Raw genomic sequence first — 18,494 nt, 5'->3', positions numbered from 1 at the left:
CCTCTACAGAGCTCCGCAGGTAAATACCGGGAGCACGAAGCAGAAATCTGATCTCATAGGTTGATTTCCCAGGCGTTCATAGTGATGACATTCTCTTCTTCTTGGCTGTTCTCTCAGGACGTAAAGGCCCAATGTACCATCCCTCTTCTGGGTTATTCTGTGGATGACAGCGCCCGGCCTGCAGACCCTCCAGCCAGCTTCCGCCTCTCACAGTCCAGGTCCATCCACAACTTTTTTGCTGAAACTGAAGAACTTAAGCAGCGCTGGCTCAAAGTGATTCGCGTAGCAGTGACAGGAGAGAAGCCAGAATCCCCTCAGACCAACGAAAGCAATGCACACATGATGGACAACAATAACACACAGGAAGCGGCTACTGATAGCACATAAGGATGTGTTTTCAACAAGCAAACTGCTGTTGGATTGTTAAACAAAACAAACAGAAAACAAACACTGGGTGTGCAGATGTTTAGTGCACAAACAAAATGCAAACATGCCCTTTCCATGCTGTGCTTGAATTTGAATCTTAAAGACAAAGTGCTGGATAAGCTGCCTTTTCTTGTCACTCTCGTCTTTCCATGTTTCCTCCTGGATTTTCTCAGAAAGCAACAAGGGAGCTTCTAATTCACTGCTAGAGCTGTGCTGAAGTACTAAAGAACATGTCTGGTACAATCAGCACTAGACCAGAGGGGACCTCAGGATTGTTTGACTTCCTGTCACTGTTCTTCATGGACTTGTGTCAACTCCTCTTAAGCCCATGGTCTGCACCAGACTCACATAGTATCCTGTATAGGATGTTAATCAAAACAAAAGGACCATTGAAACAAAGTCTGCTGGTGCTGTAACTCAGCTGTGTACATGTACAGTATGCTTTTCCTTTCAACTGTTATTTATGTACAGAAATCAGTCCTGGTCCATGTTTCTATTACATAGAAAAAAAGGACGATTTGAAGCACTTACAGTACCCCCTGAGAAGATGGATCCAAAACAGGGAAAATTATGTTGTTGAATAATCTCATGTCTCCTCTCTACTCCCTCTGAAAATGTAGCAACTAGATGTACCAACCCTGTAGTGCATTTTGAACATATACTGTACAGTTGACCAGACTATAATGTCGTAACTACCAACGTCATAATGCCCTATAACAGGGATAGGGGAGAATGATGTTCCATTATAGCACAGTAAATGATGGATGATACTCATTTATGTGCAAAATGGAGGCTAAGGCATAGTTTAACTATAGGACAGCTGTGGACCTCAGTTTAGGTGAAAAGACATGAGCAGGGATCACTATCCGTGTGGCAGTTTTCTATTTAGATGCAAATGCAGCACAATCACAGATATAGAAAGCTGGTGCAAGAAGTGTAAATGTTTTTAATGCTGTAATTAATTTTATTTAAAAGTAATTTATAGAGTATCAAGCATGATCTGTTAAACAATAGTGTAGTAGGCAAGTTTTATTTTTTGCTGAGCAGATGTTTTTCCACTAAGATGTGTCACCTAGGTTCTTCATTGTGACAAACAAGTTACAGTGCAGGACTGACTGGGGGGGGGATGTGCCTATATTTTCCACAGTGTGAGTTCATTCACTTGGTTCCCAGTTGCAGAGTTCCCTCTGTGCTCAATGCTGGTGCTTACTCCTCTGAACTGTCCCCTCCTCTGTATTCAAATAAAATAATCCAGAGCACAAAACTTCCCTGCCTGAATGTACAGTATATCTAGATTTTTGTCTTCTCATCCCCTTCCTGAAGGTCTAAGAAACTATGCACTTTAGTCTTAAAAGTGTACCTTCCAAGAAAATAAAACAAGATTAAACATGCTGTATGTGCATTTAGCTTGTTTGTAATGTTAAATTACTGCCTGAAGCGCACAGCCTAAGTGTGTATCTTAGCACATCCAATCAAACACGTTTTGTCACTTTGTCAAAATGTTACTTTCACAAAGAAACTACACCCTAGTTCCATGTTTTGCTTCCGATAAGATTCTCACAATGTGTCACCCCAGACATGCAAATAGCTGCAGTAATTTGTCAGGAGTGGTTAACACTGAATAGTGTTGCATTAAACCCTAGAAAACTGCTGACATCTATCTGAGAGACTTTCCTAGTCATACTAACGGTGTACTTACCCACCTGCCTCTCAGCAGACACCATCACAAAAAAAAACCATATAGTTTAGGTGGTTTGTTGTATGGTGAGTGTGAATTAGTCAAGTATTTGACAGATTTAAAAATGTTTATTTTCACAAAAGAGAAACCAGACAAAAGAAAAGTTCTAATTCTTCCTAACAAGTAAAAATTTTTGAGTTACTTTTGAGTAACCCTTGTAGCAGGTTAGTCAATATTAAGACTGGTCACACAAAATGGACCAAGTGCTGTGATGGCAGTAACATCCAGCAATACTCAGGAGCTGGTACAGGTCAGTAAAAAGGAATGATGTTGCCAGAAAGTCCTTTAAAGTCTTCTGCAGTTGCTCATGCCTATGCTTGGCAGAAGGTTGGTTTCAATAAGAAACTGAAAATTTGTATCTTCGCCAGTTGTTGTGTGTCTTTCTCAGCTTTTTGGCTGTCGGAGCAGGCCGCGGATCCTGCGAACCAGTGCCTGGATGAAGGTGTATCGGGAGCGAACTTGGCTGTACAGGCCCTCCACCTCCAGCAGCTTCTTCTGCAGAGCCTCTCCGAAACCTGCAGCCATGTCACTCTTCAGCTGGACAAACAAGACACAGGGATCAGGAATACCATAGGTGTAGAGACAATGCATGTGTATGTCAAGACAAACAATGATTAATGACAAGTTTGTCAAAGCACACATTTCAAGAACAAATGTATTAGGGTAACCTGTGCAACATTTATTGCCAACATCCAACAGTTTATTGCAATTTCTTACCAGGTCCAGGTCTTGCTGGCTGACTCGGGAAAGGCCGAGTCCACGACCTCCACTTGCCTGTAGTCCCCCAAATGAATCTGAAGACAATGGGTTTATAAAACACACAATTATTACAGTAAAGTTAGATTCATTCAGTTCCACAGCCAGGGAAGAACAGCAGTTTTACCTCTGTCTCCTGACTGATAAGTCTGCTCCCATCAACCAGTTGTAAAACACATCCAATTCATTCTTACAGTTTGTGTTGTTAAAAGGCTTCCTAAGGCTGACTTACAGTGAACTGAATCTAAACCTGGGATAAACATGCATATATCTTTAACATCTTCTCTCACCCTCTGTAAGGCGTGATCTGTATAAGCTGGCTGAAGGCAACAGGGAGCCCCTGGGGTCAGTGGGGGTACAATGCAACAGGTAGTACTCTAGGTGGCGCCACAATACAAACAAACAAGTCTCGATAACATCTGAGAAAGAGGCAGGTCAAGGCATTTCACAGCATCTCATGATGTGGCATGGTGTTTATTCTGCCTTACTGAAGAGAGCTCCTTAAGACAAATACATATAATTCAGGGAAAGCATGGACTGAACAATGAATAGGACATAAATGGATATTTAATTCTGGTGTGCTGAGAGGGGTCCAAAAAAAGCTTCTTCAGTCTAACCCTATTAGTGCTATGAGTACAAGTGTGCTAGGAAGAACCCAAAGGATACAGGAGCACAGGGCCAGCAGCTTGGCTCTGTTGTTGATGAGCTGGACCAGTCGCCTCTTGGCCAGCAGGTTCCTCTGGACTGATGAGATCTTCTCCACCCCTCCTGGGCCTGACACCAGACCTTGGCACAACTGCAGAGAATATGTCTATAGTTAGAACTGGAGACAAACCATGACGGGGCCATGATGTTTAAATTAAAAAACTACTCATTAGGTATGTCTTTGCTTACCTTTACTTTTAAAATCCATCATATGGACTTCTTCTTTCGGCTGTTCCCATTAGGGGTCACCACAGCAAATCATCTGTTCCACCTAACTCTATCCTCGGCATCCTCTACTCTCACCCCAGTTAACGTCATGTCCTCTTTTAGCACATCCATATATCTCCTCCTTGGCCTTCCTCTTGACCTCTTGCCTGGCAGCTCCATCTCCAACATCCTTCTACCAATATAACCACTATCCCTCCTCTGCACATGTCCAAACCATCTCAATCTGGCCTCTCTGACCTTGTCCCCAAAACAGCCAACCTGAGCTGTCCCTCTGATGTGCTCATTCCTAATCCTGTCCATCCTGGTCACTCCTAAACAGAACCTCAACATACTCATCTCTGCTACCTCCATCTCTGCCTCTCGTCTTTTCCTCACTGCTACAGTCTCTAACCCATACAGCATAGCTGCTCTCACTGCTGCTCTCCCTCCTGAGCCACAGCTGCCCCATTTGTAAGGAAAATACAGTTTGCCCAATTTGTACAACAGTGTGGTGAGGGTGAGATTGTGCATTAGTCCACCATTACCTCTTTGAGCTCCTCAGGGGGCAGCTGATCCAGGCTCTGCAGCTTGCCTAGGCTCTGTCTGTGACACTGGTGGAATCGGAAGAAGTCTGCAGCACTGTTTTTCAGCAGGTACAGGACCAGACCCAAGCTGGGTGCCCGGGAGTATGGCATCGATGGCAGAGTGGATGAAAGATCTTTAAGAAATTAGAGTGATGGTTCAGACTCATACTTACCAAAAATAAAAAGCCAAATTGTGGTAAAAGCTAAAAGTGCCTTCAGAAAGGGGGCATATTTGATTATATGCATTTAAACTGATATCAGACACCGAAAAGGGAATTTCACGCGATGCTATTGCTATAAAAGTATGGCTTTTTATACAGTATACATGACCTGAGTCAAATTCCTTTTCAAATTACTGACCTGTGCACCCTCCATCTCTGCCAGCTGGTTCACTGCCTGATGGGCTGAAGAGGCAGATGCTGAACTGGGCCTGGGCTGAGCTCTGTAGCAGCAGCGCTTGGCAGTACTCCATGATGTTAGCGCACACCTGGGGACAGAGGACAGCATCTCTCAGGTCCCTGACAATGCTGAGCCTATGAATAATGGTAAATAGACTGCACTTATACAGTGCTTTTCTATCATACCTGGACAAAGCACTTTACACATTCACCCATCCACATGTGCTGTCTCACCCATATTAATTTTGTATTACTCCATTTATAGCACTCTTTTTTTCCCCAAACCTGTTGCATGGCCACCTCCATCTGCTCTCGCTGTTCTGCTGAGTCACCAGGTGCAGCGATCTCAGCCTGTTTTAGCAACCTCTCCCGCTCACTGCCTGCCAGACGACCAAGCAATGAGAGACACAGACGCTAAAAATAAAACAACAAAAAAAACAAAAACAAACAGACATTACCAAGTGAAAGCACAATTGGGAGGATAGAGAAGAAGACAGTTAAAACTTATATATTTTAGAGATGACAAAAACAGCTCCAGCTGTCCAACCTGGAATCTGTTGATGTGACCCTGGAACTCCATTACAGCAGCACTGCTGACCTCCCCACTCGTCTCTAGGGCACCTAAGACACCAAGCAGTTCATAAACACCACCATTCATTTAGTCACCAACATGTGGCTTGGATGAAAATGTGGAAAAACAACACATAGCAAGCTGAATTAAAAAAGTAAAGTCACTTTCAGCTTGGTTATCTTTGCACCTGGCAGAGCTGTCTTACTGATGATGCCAGTAAGCAAAGAGAGCTCCTGCAAAGCTCCCATACTGAGCTCCTGACAGCGCAACAGGGACTGAATTGTGTCTCCATGAACAATTAGCCACTGGAGAACCTACAAACACACATACAGCATTATCAAATAATTAGACTGTAGATGCAACATTTATAAAACTTTTGTAACTTTCACAAACATGAACATTATTTTATAATGAAATGTTTACAATCCCATGCACTGAACTCTCTTTGCATTCTGATAGTGTAAATTCAAGTTGCCAACGATACAATCTTAACATAGCCAGAGAAGGGATGAGGCAACATTTAATGATGGACTGTATTAATTACAAACATACTGACTTAAGATTTTCAGGGTAAAATGTTTCTAAAAATCAGATCAGGTCAGAATTCAACCTTCTGTGCTTACCTGTGCTGCCCCTTGCTGGTGATTCATGGTGGTAGATGTCAGGATCACTTGAAAGAGCCTCAGGGTTGGTAAAAGAATCTGCCTGTAGCGGTCCATAGGGCTCGGGATGAAGCCTGAAGGGTCCCTCATCACTCTGAAGACCACAAGGACACAATCACAAATTCAAAGAAAGATAAATGTACATTTACACAACTGAGCTCTGGAAAAGTGAAAAAGAAGGTTAAGTCTTTTACTTCAGCTTCTCATTTCTTTCAATATACATTACAGGAAAGCACATCAACATCCATACCTATGTACATCGCTCTCAGGTACCATATCAAACACCTGGCACTCAATCAGCTGTGCCACCACGCCACAGCGTAGCAGCTCTACAGCTCCCTGGCCAGTCTTAGCCACACGAGTCAGCAGAGCCTGAAAACACACAGCAAGGTTTGTGCCTTCATCAATTACTTAACGAGCTTTTTAGGCAGACACTTCTGGTCCTATAGGACCTCTGAAGATCCTTGCACAAAACAGTTTCTTTAATGACACCCTCACCATCTTGCTCTCGTAGATATAGAGGGGTTTGAGGAGGGGTAGCTGAGGTGTGAGCAGGCTCTGCAGGGCAATGTCGTCCAGTCTCAGGCTCTCCACCACTGACCGCAGGTAACCACTGTTGCAAACATAAACCAGCCACTGATTCTGACGGTCTATGGTCAGGATCCGGTCCAGTACTGCCAGGGCCAACATCTGATAGACCAAAGGAGGAGAAAGGGATAACAAAAGAAGCACATACAAAGAGCAACGCTAGGACAATAAAATATAAAGGTATTTGTCATAAAATGTGTGATACAGTAATAAAAGTATTACTCCAAATGCTGATGGGACATAATATAGTATTTGACAGAACATTCATTAGAAAACTGATGCATCTTTGATAAATGGTATTCAAAATGTAATATGTAAAATAAAAATATCAACATGAGCCTGAATGTGGCCACACACTTTAAAAAGTGGATGGTTTGGTTCTTACCCTGCTAATTTCATGGCCATCACAAGCATCTCTACATACAACCTCCATAAGAGCCTTGCCATAGCTCTCAATTATAACAAGGTTTTCTCTCTGCAGTTTGGAGAAACCATCTTCAGGAGCTGTGAGGCGCTCCCACATTGCTTTCCCTGCTGGAGGGGGATGGAGTGAGATTTTATTTAAATGATACATAAAAATCTGTAAAACACTGACCTGCAACATCCTGACAACTTCTAACAAGAGGTTCTTAAATTATCAAAATTAATTCTGCATATTTTCCAGACTTTTTCCTGTACCTGTCTGCAGAGTGTCTGGTTCTTCGGGTTTCTGGGCAATTTGAAGGTAGTATAGTAGAGAGCCATACAGGTGAGCACGGAGACGCTGGTATCCACCACCTTCGAGTGCAAAACACAATATTATACATTCTAATCTGACAACGCACTCCATGTGGGGAATGAGGGTTTATGACTGAAAAGGGTTTTATGTCATTGCCAACCAGTACAAAGGATGAAGTCCAGAAGTTTGCGGAGGATCAGGTGCAGGGCAGAGTTGGCGATGGAGGCAAAGCCAGAGGATGCTTCTAATCCCACCCCCTGCTGCTGTTCAGACAGCACTGATTGGCTGAGATGGGCTGTCAGAGTGAAGACTGCCCCAGCAACAATGGGCATCAGTTCTCCTGCTGCATCCTCAGATAACACCTGGACTATGCAAGACAACATTTTTAGTTAGTTCTTTTAGCAATCTGTAGATTTGGGCTAATTGTTATATGAACTCTTGCATGAACTTCCTTCATGTTTTTCATTACTTTGAGTCATTCAATACACATGAGCTCTGAATGAAATCCTTAACACCCTTAAGATGTTCTTACTATGATACTGGTTTCAGTTGTGCCTTGCCAAAACTTTGAATGAATTCCTACATTCAAACAGCAAAATGTCCTATTATGGCTACAATAGTTTCACCCTCTATGCGACCTTATCGTGCAGGTCTAGCAGAAGATCTCTGATGATGAGCTGTCTGTCATCAGCAGGTATGAGATCAGCAGGGCAAGCAGTCAGCAGCGTCTCCACCAGGCTTCTCCAGGACTGCAGCGCATGTCGCTTTGCACTGAGACTTCGACGAACGCGATTCCGTTCCACCACCTGCTGAAGGATTGAATTCACCTCCTGGAGGAGTACACCCAAATGACTGAAATGACTATATGGAAAACATTTTTTGCTCCCATTTTTATTTTCACAGGACTCAAAGCATTGGTGATGGAAACAAACGTGAATAACAGTGAGTCAACAGAGTTTGGTAAAAGGGAGTAATTTCAAAATGTTAATAATAGTTAGAACCCACATTTCAAAACTTATAGTCAACTGCATAAGAAATTATACATAAAAGAAACTGGATTAGTTTTAGTTCACTGACCTCCAGTAACAGGGGCCTCTGTCCAATGGCTGCCATTCCTTGTAGTGCATTCACTTCAGCAACCAACACTCTATGAAGTAACTGTGAGGAAAACATGAAGGAATCAGTGAAGGGCCACATGAAAAACTGTTGAAACGACACGTCAGAGAAAGAAAAGACTACATGTTCAACTTACAAACCCACCTTAACGTTGCACACAGTGTGTCCCTGCTCATTGACATGCTCACAGTTGGAGATCACCTGCTCTATTTGAGTGCGCTCAAAAAAGTCTAGCTGCAGCAGCTCAGGCATGTCCTGACTGAAATCAATGGCGTCCAGCACACTCAGCAACTTTCTGCGCACTGATGACATCAAACAAAAACAAGATGAGGATAAAAGTAAAAACAATCTGATATCACACTTAAAAGAAAAAACAGAGAATTAAATGTTGACTCGAACATCGAGCACTGAAGAAAGCTCCACTGCTAATCATATTTAGTTAATATTTGATTTGTGTACTAAAATGCCACAGACCTTTAGATACTGTGTCAAAATGCAGGAAACCGCTGACCGATCTGGTTTCTTCCTCCATGCCCGATTCCCTAAAAATAAAACAACAAATAAATAAATAAATAAACAAACAAACAAACAAACAAACAATGAGGTTCTTCAGTTCATACATTAATAAGCTTAACTGTGTGATCATTACTTTTGTACATTCTGACTATCTGTAAGTATTGGTAAATAAAATTTTTATGCCTCCACACCACCAATAACCGCAGCAGGAGACATTATAGTTTTGGATTGTCCATCTATTCATTACATTGTTGTAAATGCAATATCTCAAGAACGACTTGAGGGAATTTCTTCAAATTTGGCACAAGTGTCTATTGGGACTCAAGGATGAAGTTATCAGATTCTGGTGGTCAAAGGTCAAGGTCAGTGAGCTCATTCCCAGGAATTTGACTGGTTTGCGAAGGCACAGAACTTTAAAGAAGTCATTCTAGTTTTTTAAGTTTCCAGGAAAGAACATTAAAATTTTTTGTTTTTTTACTTGCGCATAAATTTGAACATGTACTTATCCACTAAAAACACCAACGATTACAGGCTTGCATCACAAAAATTTATGCTGGAGAATTTTAAGACATTTCAAGCACTTACAAACACCTCTGACAACACGTCCAGTACCTGAATGTTGAGTGTTTGGTTGGTCATCTAGCAGGAGGCTGACAAGACGTTGTGTATGTGAACGTTGACGGTTCAGTGAGGTCACTCTCAGCTCGATTGCAGCTGTTTTCATCAACCAGGACATCTGGGAAAGGGCAGCGATCTGGTTACCTGAGGCAATAAGAAAAGACAATTACTGTCATTGCATTTACACCAACAATTTGCACTTTTTTTTTTCTGTGACATACAGATGTCTGCAAAATTAAAGGTGTTTGTCATTGCTTCTATTTCCTGTTTTTTATTTTTATTTACAATTTTTCAATTTATCAGCCCGTTTCAGCAGGGATACAATAAAACCACTAATGCCTATTAATGGTCCTGAATTTCCTGCTTTCCTATTTTCCTCTGTCTTATCAAGTCTCTAATGATTTTGTTACCATATGGGGATCCTGTACTCACTCGGCAGAATAAACGGTAGGTGCTGCAGGTGAGAGAACAGAAAGTCCTGGCTGGTCCTCAAATAACGCATGGTGGGTCCAGATGTGTCTGGGCAAGCACACAGCTGGTAGATCACCTAAGGAATGACAAAATGAGAGAAACACTGAAACAAGTACAAGTAATCTGAATATGCAGATAGCCCACACATTTATTCCATGCACACATTCATCCTATTCATCCAAAAAAAAAAAAAAAAAAACAGTTAATGTGCTACTCTGAGCAGAGGATGAACAGTACCTGGTAGCAGAGCTCAGCTAGGTTCGGTGCCTGCTGTGTGAGTACCGGTCCTGATCTCTTCTCTGTGCCTCTCTGCAGCAAACTCAGGATAGCGTGCAGGCAGCTCCGTGGACACCCCAACACACCTACGACACAGTGAACATTCATGTCCTCCAGTCCTCAAAGAGATATCACTTCATCTGATCCTTATTTCTATCTGTCCCAGAACCCAAAAATGATGCTAAAATCACAACAGCCACCAAATGCAACATGTCAGCTCCTAAGGCCAGAACCTGACCTGGGTCCTGAAGGTTAGTGGACAACACAGGCTTCTTGACTTCAAAACCTAAAAGATAAAGGGCCAGATTGGGCGTCTTCAGCTCCAAGGAGGTGATGAGCAGATTCAGGATATGAATCTGGGTTTCATGTCGGATTCTTGCCACCTTCTTTTGTGAGTCTGAGTCTAGAGATGAACAGTTAAGTGACAGTGTGTTAATACACATATTTAGATTTCACTGTGTTGAAACCGCAGGAATTAAATCAAACACAAAAGATCACAAAGACAAGGAACAGCTCTCCCACCATCGCCTTTCTCCGTTCCCTCCTCTGCCTCTTCATTGTCCAGACACTCCACAAAGCCTGCCATCAGCTTTTCACTCACAGCCTGAGCCACAGATGCAAAAAGTTCATTTAGACTCAAGTTTGTACATCATACTGTTGTACAGCAAAGCAATATATATTTTTGAAACAAAAACAAACTTTGGGGTTTATGTATGACTTAATGCAGAGGCTTGAGACTGAAATAAAAATATTTCTCAGGCTTCAAGCTGCTTACTATAGATGGCAAAACTGTTTAAATGGTAAAGTTATCTTTAAAGTGTAAATGTCAGATTTGCACATACCTGATTGTGTGTGAAATCTCCCACCAATCTAATTTGAATGTTGGGGTAGTTAGCAAGGCAACGCAAGATCTTGGCACTTTGGAAGGCAGCCTCTGGGTTTGAGCTGCTGTGGTACAGATACCTGACAGGGACAAACAAGGCTCCCCACTAAGTTATGCCCATTCTGAGATGATCAGCCTTTCAAAGAATATAATGACTTGATACCTAACCTACTATTAGTTCTACTGAGGTCTACTAATTATAAAGTGGACAGATGCAAAAAGGATAGACACAAGAGACAAAAACTGATTCAACAAAAATTACAACCACAGTTTACCCTACCACCTGGATGTTCTTACCTGGCAATATTGACGATGTGATCGGCCCTTCGTGTTTGAGGACTAACCCCCTGGAGGAGTTGCTCCAAGGGGGAAACCAGCAGTGAGGCCTGGCTCTCCCTGAGGAGATCCATGAAAACTGCCTCCTTCTGCAGAGCCAGGTCTAGCAGACAGAGGCAGTGCAGCACCGCTGACTCCAAGTACTTCTTACCTGTAGGAGACAGTAATGGAGGGTGTCATCAGCACAAGCACACACACAACCACATAGGATCTCTCCTTCCCTGACAGTAGCTGCACATTCTCTCACCAGGAAAGGGTGCATAGGTGTCCAGCTGGCGTACGCCCTCCTCCAGCAGGCTAAGGCAGAGTACGAGCATGGGTGAATCGTTGAGCAGATGGAACATGATGCTGTGGCCTGGAGGTTTGTAGGCCTGGACCTGCTCACCCTGCAGCTCCACCATCTCCTGGACAAAGTCTGTCGGCTGGGGCTCGTAGTCCCGCAGTAGCTTGTGGAACACCTCCAGGACAGAATCAGCTACCTCCCACTAAGAGACAGCAAAGGAAAAGGCAAAATAAAAATAAACAGTTTCATGTGTAGTTCAAGGAGCTTGAACTTGTAAAGACATCAGGAGAGCACTACACAGCAGTTTACCTTCTCAGCGGGACGTCGATATGCTCTAGTGGGAAAAGGAAGGAAGACAGAGTCACGTAGGAAGTTCAGGTAGGGCTGGAAGCCTGGAACTCGTAGCCCTGCCCCCAAATTAACAGGCAGGCTGCTCTCAACCAATATGCTCATCAGATGACAGAAGCCTCGTGTCAGAGGGTACTCCTCGCAGCTCGACTCAATCTCATTTAGTTCAACCTGAGAGCCGAGAAAACCCATCAGAAAGTTTGCTCCTTACAGATTTTTTATATCGCCAATGAACAAGAAGTTTTTACAGTGATGACAGATTAAATTCAGTTAATTTCTAGTTTTGTACTGATGACAGAGCCTGCACATAAAACACTAATCAACAGAATTTTGCTAATAGTGCTAATTTTAACACAACATATTATTTAAAGATAACTTATCTCCAAGCCAGTATTTGTTACTTGTATCACAACAACATGCTTTGTTTGCAGCTCTGATTGGTCTAACTGGTCTCTTTACCAGCTATTAGGCCTTCTAATTTGCCCATCTTAAAGCTGACAAAAAAGACAGACCCTTTCAAACTAGGTTGAGAAGGGAGAATTAAACTTCAGATTCACTCACCTCAATTCCAGCTGCCTGCTTCTGTCCTGGGACTCGAACAGTCTGAAGGATCTGGGGCAGGATAACAAGCTGCAATTGTTAACAAATCTGACACAAAAACAATTCTAACACCACAAGCTGCAAAACAACATTAGAACTGCACAAAAATCAAGTGTTCAGGACAAGGGTGACAAAAGGGCTGATAATCACCTGTTATCATTTGAGAAACTTCATATGACAACTGTCACTAGCAAACCGTAATCTGTTTAAAATCATAAGATGCTTTTACATAGACCACCTCAGCTATTTACTAGCAGAATTTTTAAAGCCTAACCTGGGTGTACTCCAGGGACTGCCATAGTGATGCAGCGATCTCTGGTGACTTCCCAAAGGCTGCCAGGCAGTGTAGGAGCTCAGCCTTCAGGACAGGAGGAATGCTGCACTGTAGCAACCCCAACATGACTACAATTGGGGTCCACTGGGGATGCTCACATAGTGCCAGTCTCGCATTTTCACTCTAGGGTTTAAAAAAAAATAATAATAATAATAATTCACACACAGAACACCCCAGGTCAATTAGACAGGAACACTCTCAACCACCTGATGAGTTTTCCAAGATGCAAGGTGAACATAAAAAATTCAAAATAAATTGACCACACATTCATCTTGAATACTATTTGGTTTTATGATCCATTTAATATAAGCGCAAAATCAAATATCACTGCCTTTTAGACTACGTTCACACTGCAGGTCTTAATGCTCAGATCGGATTTTTTGCCGAAATCCGATTTTTTTGCGCTGTTGTTCACACTGTCATTTAAATGCGACTGCCATCCGTCTCATGTGTGAACAGTATACGGCCCTGAGGTGACCCGCATGCGCAGAAGAGGACATGACGTCAGACACAGCGTGCTGTGTTTGCGGAAATAAAAATGGATACAGCTCGTGATAGCATGTGCATAGCGATGTACCAGTTAATGTGCAATCGAAATAAAGAAATAATAAGAAGAAGAACGTCAAGAAGGAGGAGAGCACAAATATTGCTTATGGCCTCGCCTCCTCCAGCGCAGAATTGTGACGTCTGTCGCATTTCAATGACATAAAAATCGCATGAAATGCGACATGGCCGTTCAGACTGAAGTCGCATTGCAAAACATCGGATATGTATCCGATTTAGGACCACATATGAAAGTGGCCTGGGCCGGATTTGAAAAAAATCGGATTTGTGCTGTTCACACTGTCATAAGGAAATCGGATATGGGTCACATTTGGGCAAAAAGATCGGATTTGAGTCACTTCAGCTTGCAGTGTGAACATAGTCTTAGTGAACATTGTTGCATACCCATGTAATGATGGTGGTGAGTAACTGCAAAAATGAGGTGAGCCCTTCCAGCTCCCGTTGGGTGATGCCCCTTAGTGGTGGGTGGCGGTAGTGTGAGGCATCTGGATTTGGAAGGTCTCTTCGCAGGTTCTCATGGTAGAGCATGAGTGAGTGAAAAAAATGTTCCCAGGACACCGGGCTGCCTGAAACTCCCTGAATGTTGTCACCTGCAAACATAGTTAAGTGGCTGTCATTTGGGTATGTGTTCAAATAAAACTACAAGTTTTTCCAGTGTAAAAAAGACCCAAAGTCAGTCATCTACCGGCAGAAATTCAAAATATAGATTACGACAAAATCTATTCAGTTACTCTTTCCAAAAGGCTGCACACCAAAAGTTCAAAGCTGGGCACCAAATGTTCCACAGTGTCAATTTCTGAAATGTATATTTTTCTTCAATCTCAGAAAAAGTATTCCTGAGGTTTTGCACAGTCTGCTCTTACTGTGTGTGGCTCCATTGGTTTTAAGCAGGCTGAAACAGTAGTGAGCACACTGAGGGCCATTGGCCAGGCCTTTCAGCATACGGAGATAAGAGATGTAGAGAGTAGAAGGCAGAAGGTCTCCCATCTGACGCACAAACTTGGACAGGACCACCTGCATCAGAGCAGAGAAAAAGAAAAACAAAGAAACTAGAATTACTGCCTCACCGTTGTAGGTCTCCAACAACCAGTCTAGTTTCTGTTTACATGCATGTCTGTCCAGGCCAATTTAATATATATAGTGAAGACTTTGAATTAATTTAATGAGATATATTAAGTGTATTTTTTGAGAAGATAGAAGTTATCACTATACTCTATGATTCTAGTGAACATTTTCCACTGAAGTTTGCATTTGACACAACGGTCATCATCTCATCAAAGATGGTGATGAGTCAGCCTACACATGGGAGCTGGAACAGCTGGCCCTGTGGTGTAGTCATAACAACCTGAACATGTGGAACAGTGGAAGTGGCAGTGGAGTTTTTGGGGAGCCCCCCTCAACAGCACCATATCCACAGTGGAGACCTACAAGTTCCTGGGCTCCACTGTTTCCCAGGACCTCAAGTGGTCGTCCAACATCAGCACTGTCACCAAGAAGGCACAGCTGAGGATGTACTTCCTGCATCAGATCAGGAAGTTCAACCTGCCTCAGGAGCTGCTGATACAGTTCTACAGAGGAATCATCAAATCTGTTTTCTGCTCATCCATCACTGTCTGCTTTGGCAACCAAACAGGACAGGAACAGACTCCAGCAGATAGTCAGGACGGCAGAAAAGATCATCGGTGCCAGCTCATGGGTCAAAAGGAGTACAGAGAAGATTTCTTGAGACACCCTGGACACGAACTGTTTGAACCCCCCCTCCTTTCTGGACAATGCTACAGGACACTGTGCGCCAAAGCAACCAGACACAAGTACAGTTTCTTTCCCCGGACCGTCACACTGATGAACACTTAACCTATGTTTATATGCAGAACCAGATGTAGCAAATACAGTAATCATTTTACATATTAAATAGGTCATTTTTTGTAAATATTTATATATTATCTGGTTTTTATTCAGTTTATCTGTGCGCATCGGAAGCCACTGAGCTGGAGTTAAATTCCTTGTGTTTTAATAATACTTGGCAAAGTTTGATTGATTGATTGATTGATGCCGTCTTCACATAGAGACCATTTTTACAGAGGAGTACAGAGAAGTGATAGAAAGCTTTCTCACATCATCTTTGAATTCATGTGGATGTTTGTGCCACATCTGAAGAAATCCCCTCAAGGCATTTCTGAGACATTGCAGTCACGACAGTGGGATGGACAGACAACCCAAAAATATAACACAACCCTACACAGCTGTCCCTGGCACAGAGGTATAAAAGGTTTGGAAAAATTTGCTTTTCTCAAGATTGTGAAGTTCTAAACAACAACTTTTTTAAAATTTACGAGTCCAGAAAATATGGCCATTACTTGTTTATGTGGAGGCCTTTGCAGCGCCATTCCCAGGTAGGATCCCTGCAAGGACGTGTGCTGGAGAGACTCGGTGGGACACCAGAACTCCAGACCCAACTCCAACCCAAAAGTGTCCTTACTGTAAAACTCTCCTATCTGAGAAGACAGAGCAGAAACCAACACTGTGGAAAACATCTGGCTTATTTCAGTCCTGCTATCACTACACTGATGTTGGATAATACAGCATCATCAGAAACCCATTAAACATTAAACGTGACGTAATGCAAATATGCTGATATGTGTATGTACATGCGCATGTGTTTGTAAAAATCACTGACGAGAATTAGGAGATGGTCTAAGTCCTTGCGCAACGATGATGGAAGCTCGCTGTCCATCTGTAGGGACATGTGCACCAGACGGGCGTCCTCATCAGCACGGTTACGAAGCTGCTTCACCTGTAAAAACAGCAAGGACACATATATTAACTCAGGCAAGCATGAAAGATGCAAAGTAACTGGAGAATGTCTTGATACAATTTACTTCAGTAAAAATCTCTCACTTTCATTGGCATGAGTGCCAGGAAGTCAGTAATAAGAGAATGGAGGCGGCGGATGTAAAACTCTTCCTGGGAAAAACTCTCGCATCCCAGCATGCCCTCCTTCATGAACAAAAACACATCTCCCAGCAAAGCCTGGTCAGCCAGAGCCTCATCTGCCTCAGTGAATTCAACCAGGGCTGCACAATGCAAAAATACAAATAAACTACATTTAAATGACTACCATCTTGGAGAACTCATATTTGTACAAAAAGGCTTTCTTCAAAGAGGGATAAGAGAGATTTAATGCATGTCCAAGAAGTCGTCCTTACCAGATCCTTGTGGTAGCTGGGAAAGAACCCTCAGAGACAGAGCCCAGGCCAGCCGACACACAGCCTGAAGGCCTGGAAGCTTCCATGGCTGGTTGTCCATCAAACGACTGTGCACTGCAGACACATACTGTCTCTCTGTGAGTAACGGCAGTGCCTGGAGAAGATCTACAGAAACACAACACAGAGATGGTCCTTCACCCCAGTCAAAGAAAAACAATGAAACTAACAACAGTCTTGTGCATAGCAGCACATAGTGAAGTGTTTAGTTAATTTAACAAGTAACTAATGAAATGTAAAAATATTGCACCTATAACATAGTTAAAAATGTCAGTAACATCTTCTCACCTTCTCTATCTTCAGTTCCCTGCTCTACAAAGCTAACATCCAAGCAGTATAGCAGTGCCATGACCAGAGCCAGGTTCACACTGTCCAGTGAGCCATCAGCTTGAGCTGTCACTGTCTCCAGGTGGCCAATGAGAGCCAGTGTGTCATCTTTAGTCAAAGGTGATTGGCACGTCCATGAAAACAGGCTGTCTGCCAGTGCCTGTCTGCATTCTTTGATGAGGTCAGAAACCTGAAGCCAGTAGAGAGAGCATTAGATGTTGTCCATATTCCTCTCTGTGTAATCCTCCACTACATGTTTCTACTTCAGTTACTACCAGAAAGCTACTGGTGTTGCACTGGCATGACTAAAAACTAATATAATCTGAAGATTATCTTTGTTTCAAAGTACAACAAAAACTTTTCTCCCACCTCCTTCCTGTGCTTTTCATTGCCCAGGCCGCGCTCCTTCTGCAGCCGTTCAAACTCACGCGTCACACTGATCTCGGAGACCAACGTTAGAATACGTTTGGTCAGACCCTGGCTCATCAGTTCATCTGTAAAACGTGTTGTCAAAGCCACTAGCTCGCCACTAAGTGAGAACACAAATAGATGCACAATAAATGTTTTAAAAACAATAGAACAGTAACATGTTCATCAAGGGAACCTTTTTAAAGCACTTGTCATTGCATGCTCATTGTCCAGTTCTTACCTTAGATCCAGGGTGAAGGTCTTGCCATGGCGTGACTGGATGAGTGTGCGCAGAGAGTTAGACACACAAAGCTTTCCATCCCAGTAGAGCAGGACAGCTACTAGACCTCTTGTGAGACCTGGGAAATTGGGCTGCTGGTGTTCACCTGGATAAAGACAAATATATTCAGATAATCAGCTGTGTGAAATGTTAATGTCTGTACTACTGAAACTTATACAATGCTTATCTCCAACTCATGGTTTTGGTCAGGTCAAGCTAAAACATAATAGCTATAATAACTAGGGGTGCACCGAAATTTCGGCCACCGAAAATTTTTGGCCGAAAAGGCCATTTTTATTTCGGGCCGGAATAAAAAAAAACTCGCCGAAAATGCCCCGCCCTGCCCCGCCCATCATATCCTGGCGCAGCACAGGCTAGGTTTCACTCACGCTGGAGCTGTTATATCACGCGTCTCCCATGAACGACAAAGCATGTCAGCGGTGAGAGACTCTTCAGTGCAGCATCTCATGTGCTTAATGAGAAGAGGAACCGTCTCTCCAGCCAAAAAGCGGAGCAAC

The 18,494-nt window shown here is 43.0% G+C and overlaps 2 protein-coding genes across 2 annotated transcripts in view; one reads left to right on the top strand and one right to left on the bottom strand.

The window, feature by feature from the left end:
• The window catches only part of fgd4a (FYVE, RhoGEF and PH domain containing 4a), a 47,170-nt gene extending 45,341 nt beyond the window's left edge, over positions 1-1,829 (top strand). The window contains 2 exon segments of the mRNA XM_020602953.1: positions 1-19; positions 118-1,829. The exon segment at positions 1-19 is cut by the window's left edge and continues 17 nt beyond it. Of these exon segments, the coding sequence (XP_020458609.1) occupies positions 1-19; positions 118-387 (289 nt within the window). The 3' untranslated portion in view covers positions 388-1,829.
• A 385-nt stretch (positions 1,830-2,214) lies between these two features.
• nup205 (nucleoporin 205) overlaps positions 2,215-18,494 on the bottom strand; it is an 18,413-nt gene continuing 2,133 nt past the window's right edge. Inside the window, exons 4-43 of the mRNA XM_020602967.1 lie at positions 17,938-18,082; positions 17,658-17,817; positions 17,250-17,478; positions 16,905-17,069; positions 16,597-16,772; positions 16,376-16,492; positions 16,056-16,193; positions 14,562-14,712; positions 14,083-14,288; positions 13,075-13,257; positions 12,762-12,812; positions 12,162-12,371; positions 11,817-12,054; positions 11,531-11,720; positions 11,193-11,313; positions 10,873-10,954; positions 10,589-10,753; positions 10,312-10,436; positions 10,036-10,150; positions 9,598-9,747; positions 9,464-9,494; positions 8,944-9,011; positions 8,614-8,771; positions 8,431-8,511; positions 7,992-8,183; positions 7,514-7,715; positions 7,314-7,412; positions 7,021-7,169; positions 6,546-6,737; positions 6,298-6,419; positions 6,009-6,141; positions 5,573-5,699; positions 5,362-5,435; positions 5,100-5,228; positions 4,777-4,903; positions 4,378-4,550; positions 3,587-3,716; positions 3,211-3,339; positions 2,882-2,958; positions 2,215-2,701 (exon numbers count right to left, since the gene is read on the bottom strand). Of these exons, the coding sequence (XP_020458623.1) occupies positions 2,549-2,701; positions 2,882-2,958; positions 3,211-3,339; positions 3,587-3,716; positions 4,378-4,550; positions 4,777-4,903; positions 5,100-5,228; positions 5,362-5,435; positions 5,573-5,699; positions 6,009-6,141; positions 6,298-6,419; positions 6,546-6,737; positions 7,021-7,169; positions 7,314-7,412; positions 7,514-7,715; positions 7,992-8,183; positions 8,431-8,511; positions 8,614-8,771; positions 8,944-9,011; positions 9,464-9,494; positions 9,598-9,747; positions 10,036-10,150; positions 10,312-10,436; positions 10,589-10,753; positions 10,873-10,954; positions 11,193-11,313; positions 11,531-11,720; positions 11,817-12,054; positions 12,162-12,371; positions 12,762-12,812; positions 13,075-13,257; positions 14,083-14,288; positions 14,562-14,712; positions 16,056-16,193; positions 16,376-16,492; positions 16,597-16,772; positions 16,905-17,069; positions 17,250-17,478; positions 17,658-17,817; positions 17,938-18,082 (5,663 nt within the window). The 3' untranslated portion in view covers positions 2,215-2,548. The remainder of the gene's footprint in view (positions 2,702-2,881; positions 2,959-3,210; positions 3,340-3,586; positions 3,717-4,377; positions 4,551-4,776; positions 4,904-5,099; positions 5,229-5,361; positions 5,436-5,572; positions 5,700-6,008; positions 6,142-6,297; positions 6,420-6,545; positions 6,738-7,020; positions 7,170-7,313; positions 7,413-7,513; positions 7,716-7,991; positions 8,184-8,430; positions 8,512-8,613; positions 8,772-8,943; positions 9,012-9,463; positions 9,495-9,597; positions 9,748-10,035; positions 10,151-10,311; positions 10,437-10,588; positions 10,754-10,872; positions 10,955-11,192; positions 11,314-11,530; positions 11,721-11,816; positions 12,055-12,161; positions 12,372-12,761; positions 12,813-13,074; positions 13,258-14,082; positions 14,289-14,561; positions 14,713-16,055; positions 16,194-16,375; positions 16,493-16,596; positions 16,773-16,904; positions 17,070-17,249; positions 17,479-17,657; positions 17,818-17,937; positions 18,083-18,494) is intronic.

This window comes from Monopterus albus, unplaced genomic scaffold, assembly GCF_001952655.1.
Source record: "Monopterus albus unplaced genomic scaffold, M_albus_1.0 scaffold59.1, whole genome shotgun sequence".
Taxonomy (NCBI): Eukaryota; Metazoa; Chordata; class Actinopteri; order Synbranchiformes; family Synbranchidae; genus Monopterus; species Monopterus albus.
The sequence above is the reverse complement of the archived record's forward strand: the minus strand, read 5'-3'. Positions and strand labels throughout refer to the sequence as shown.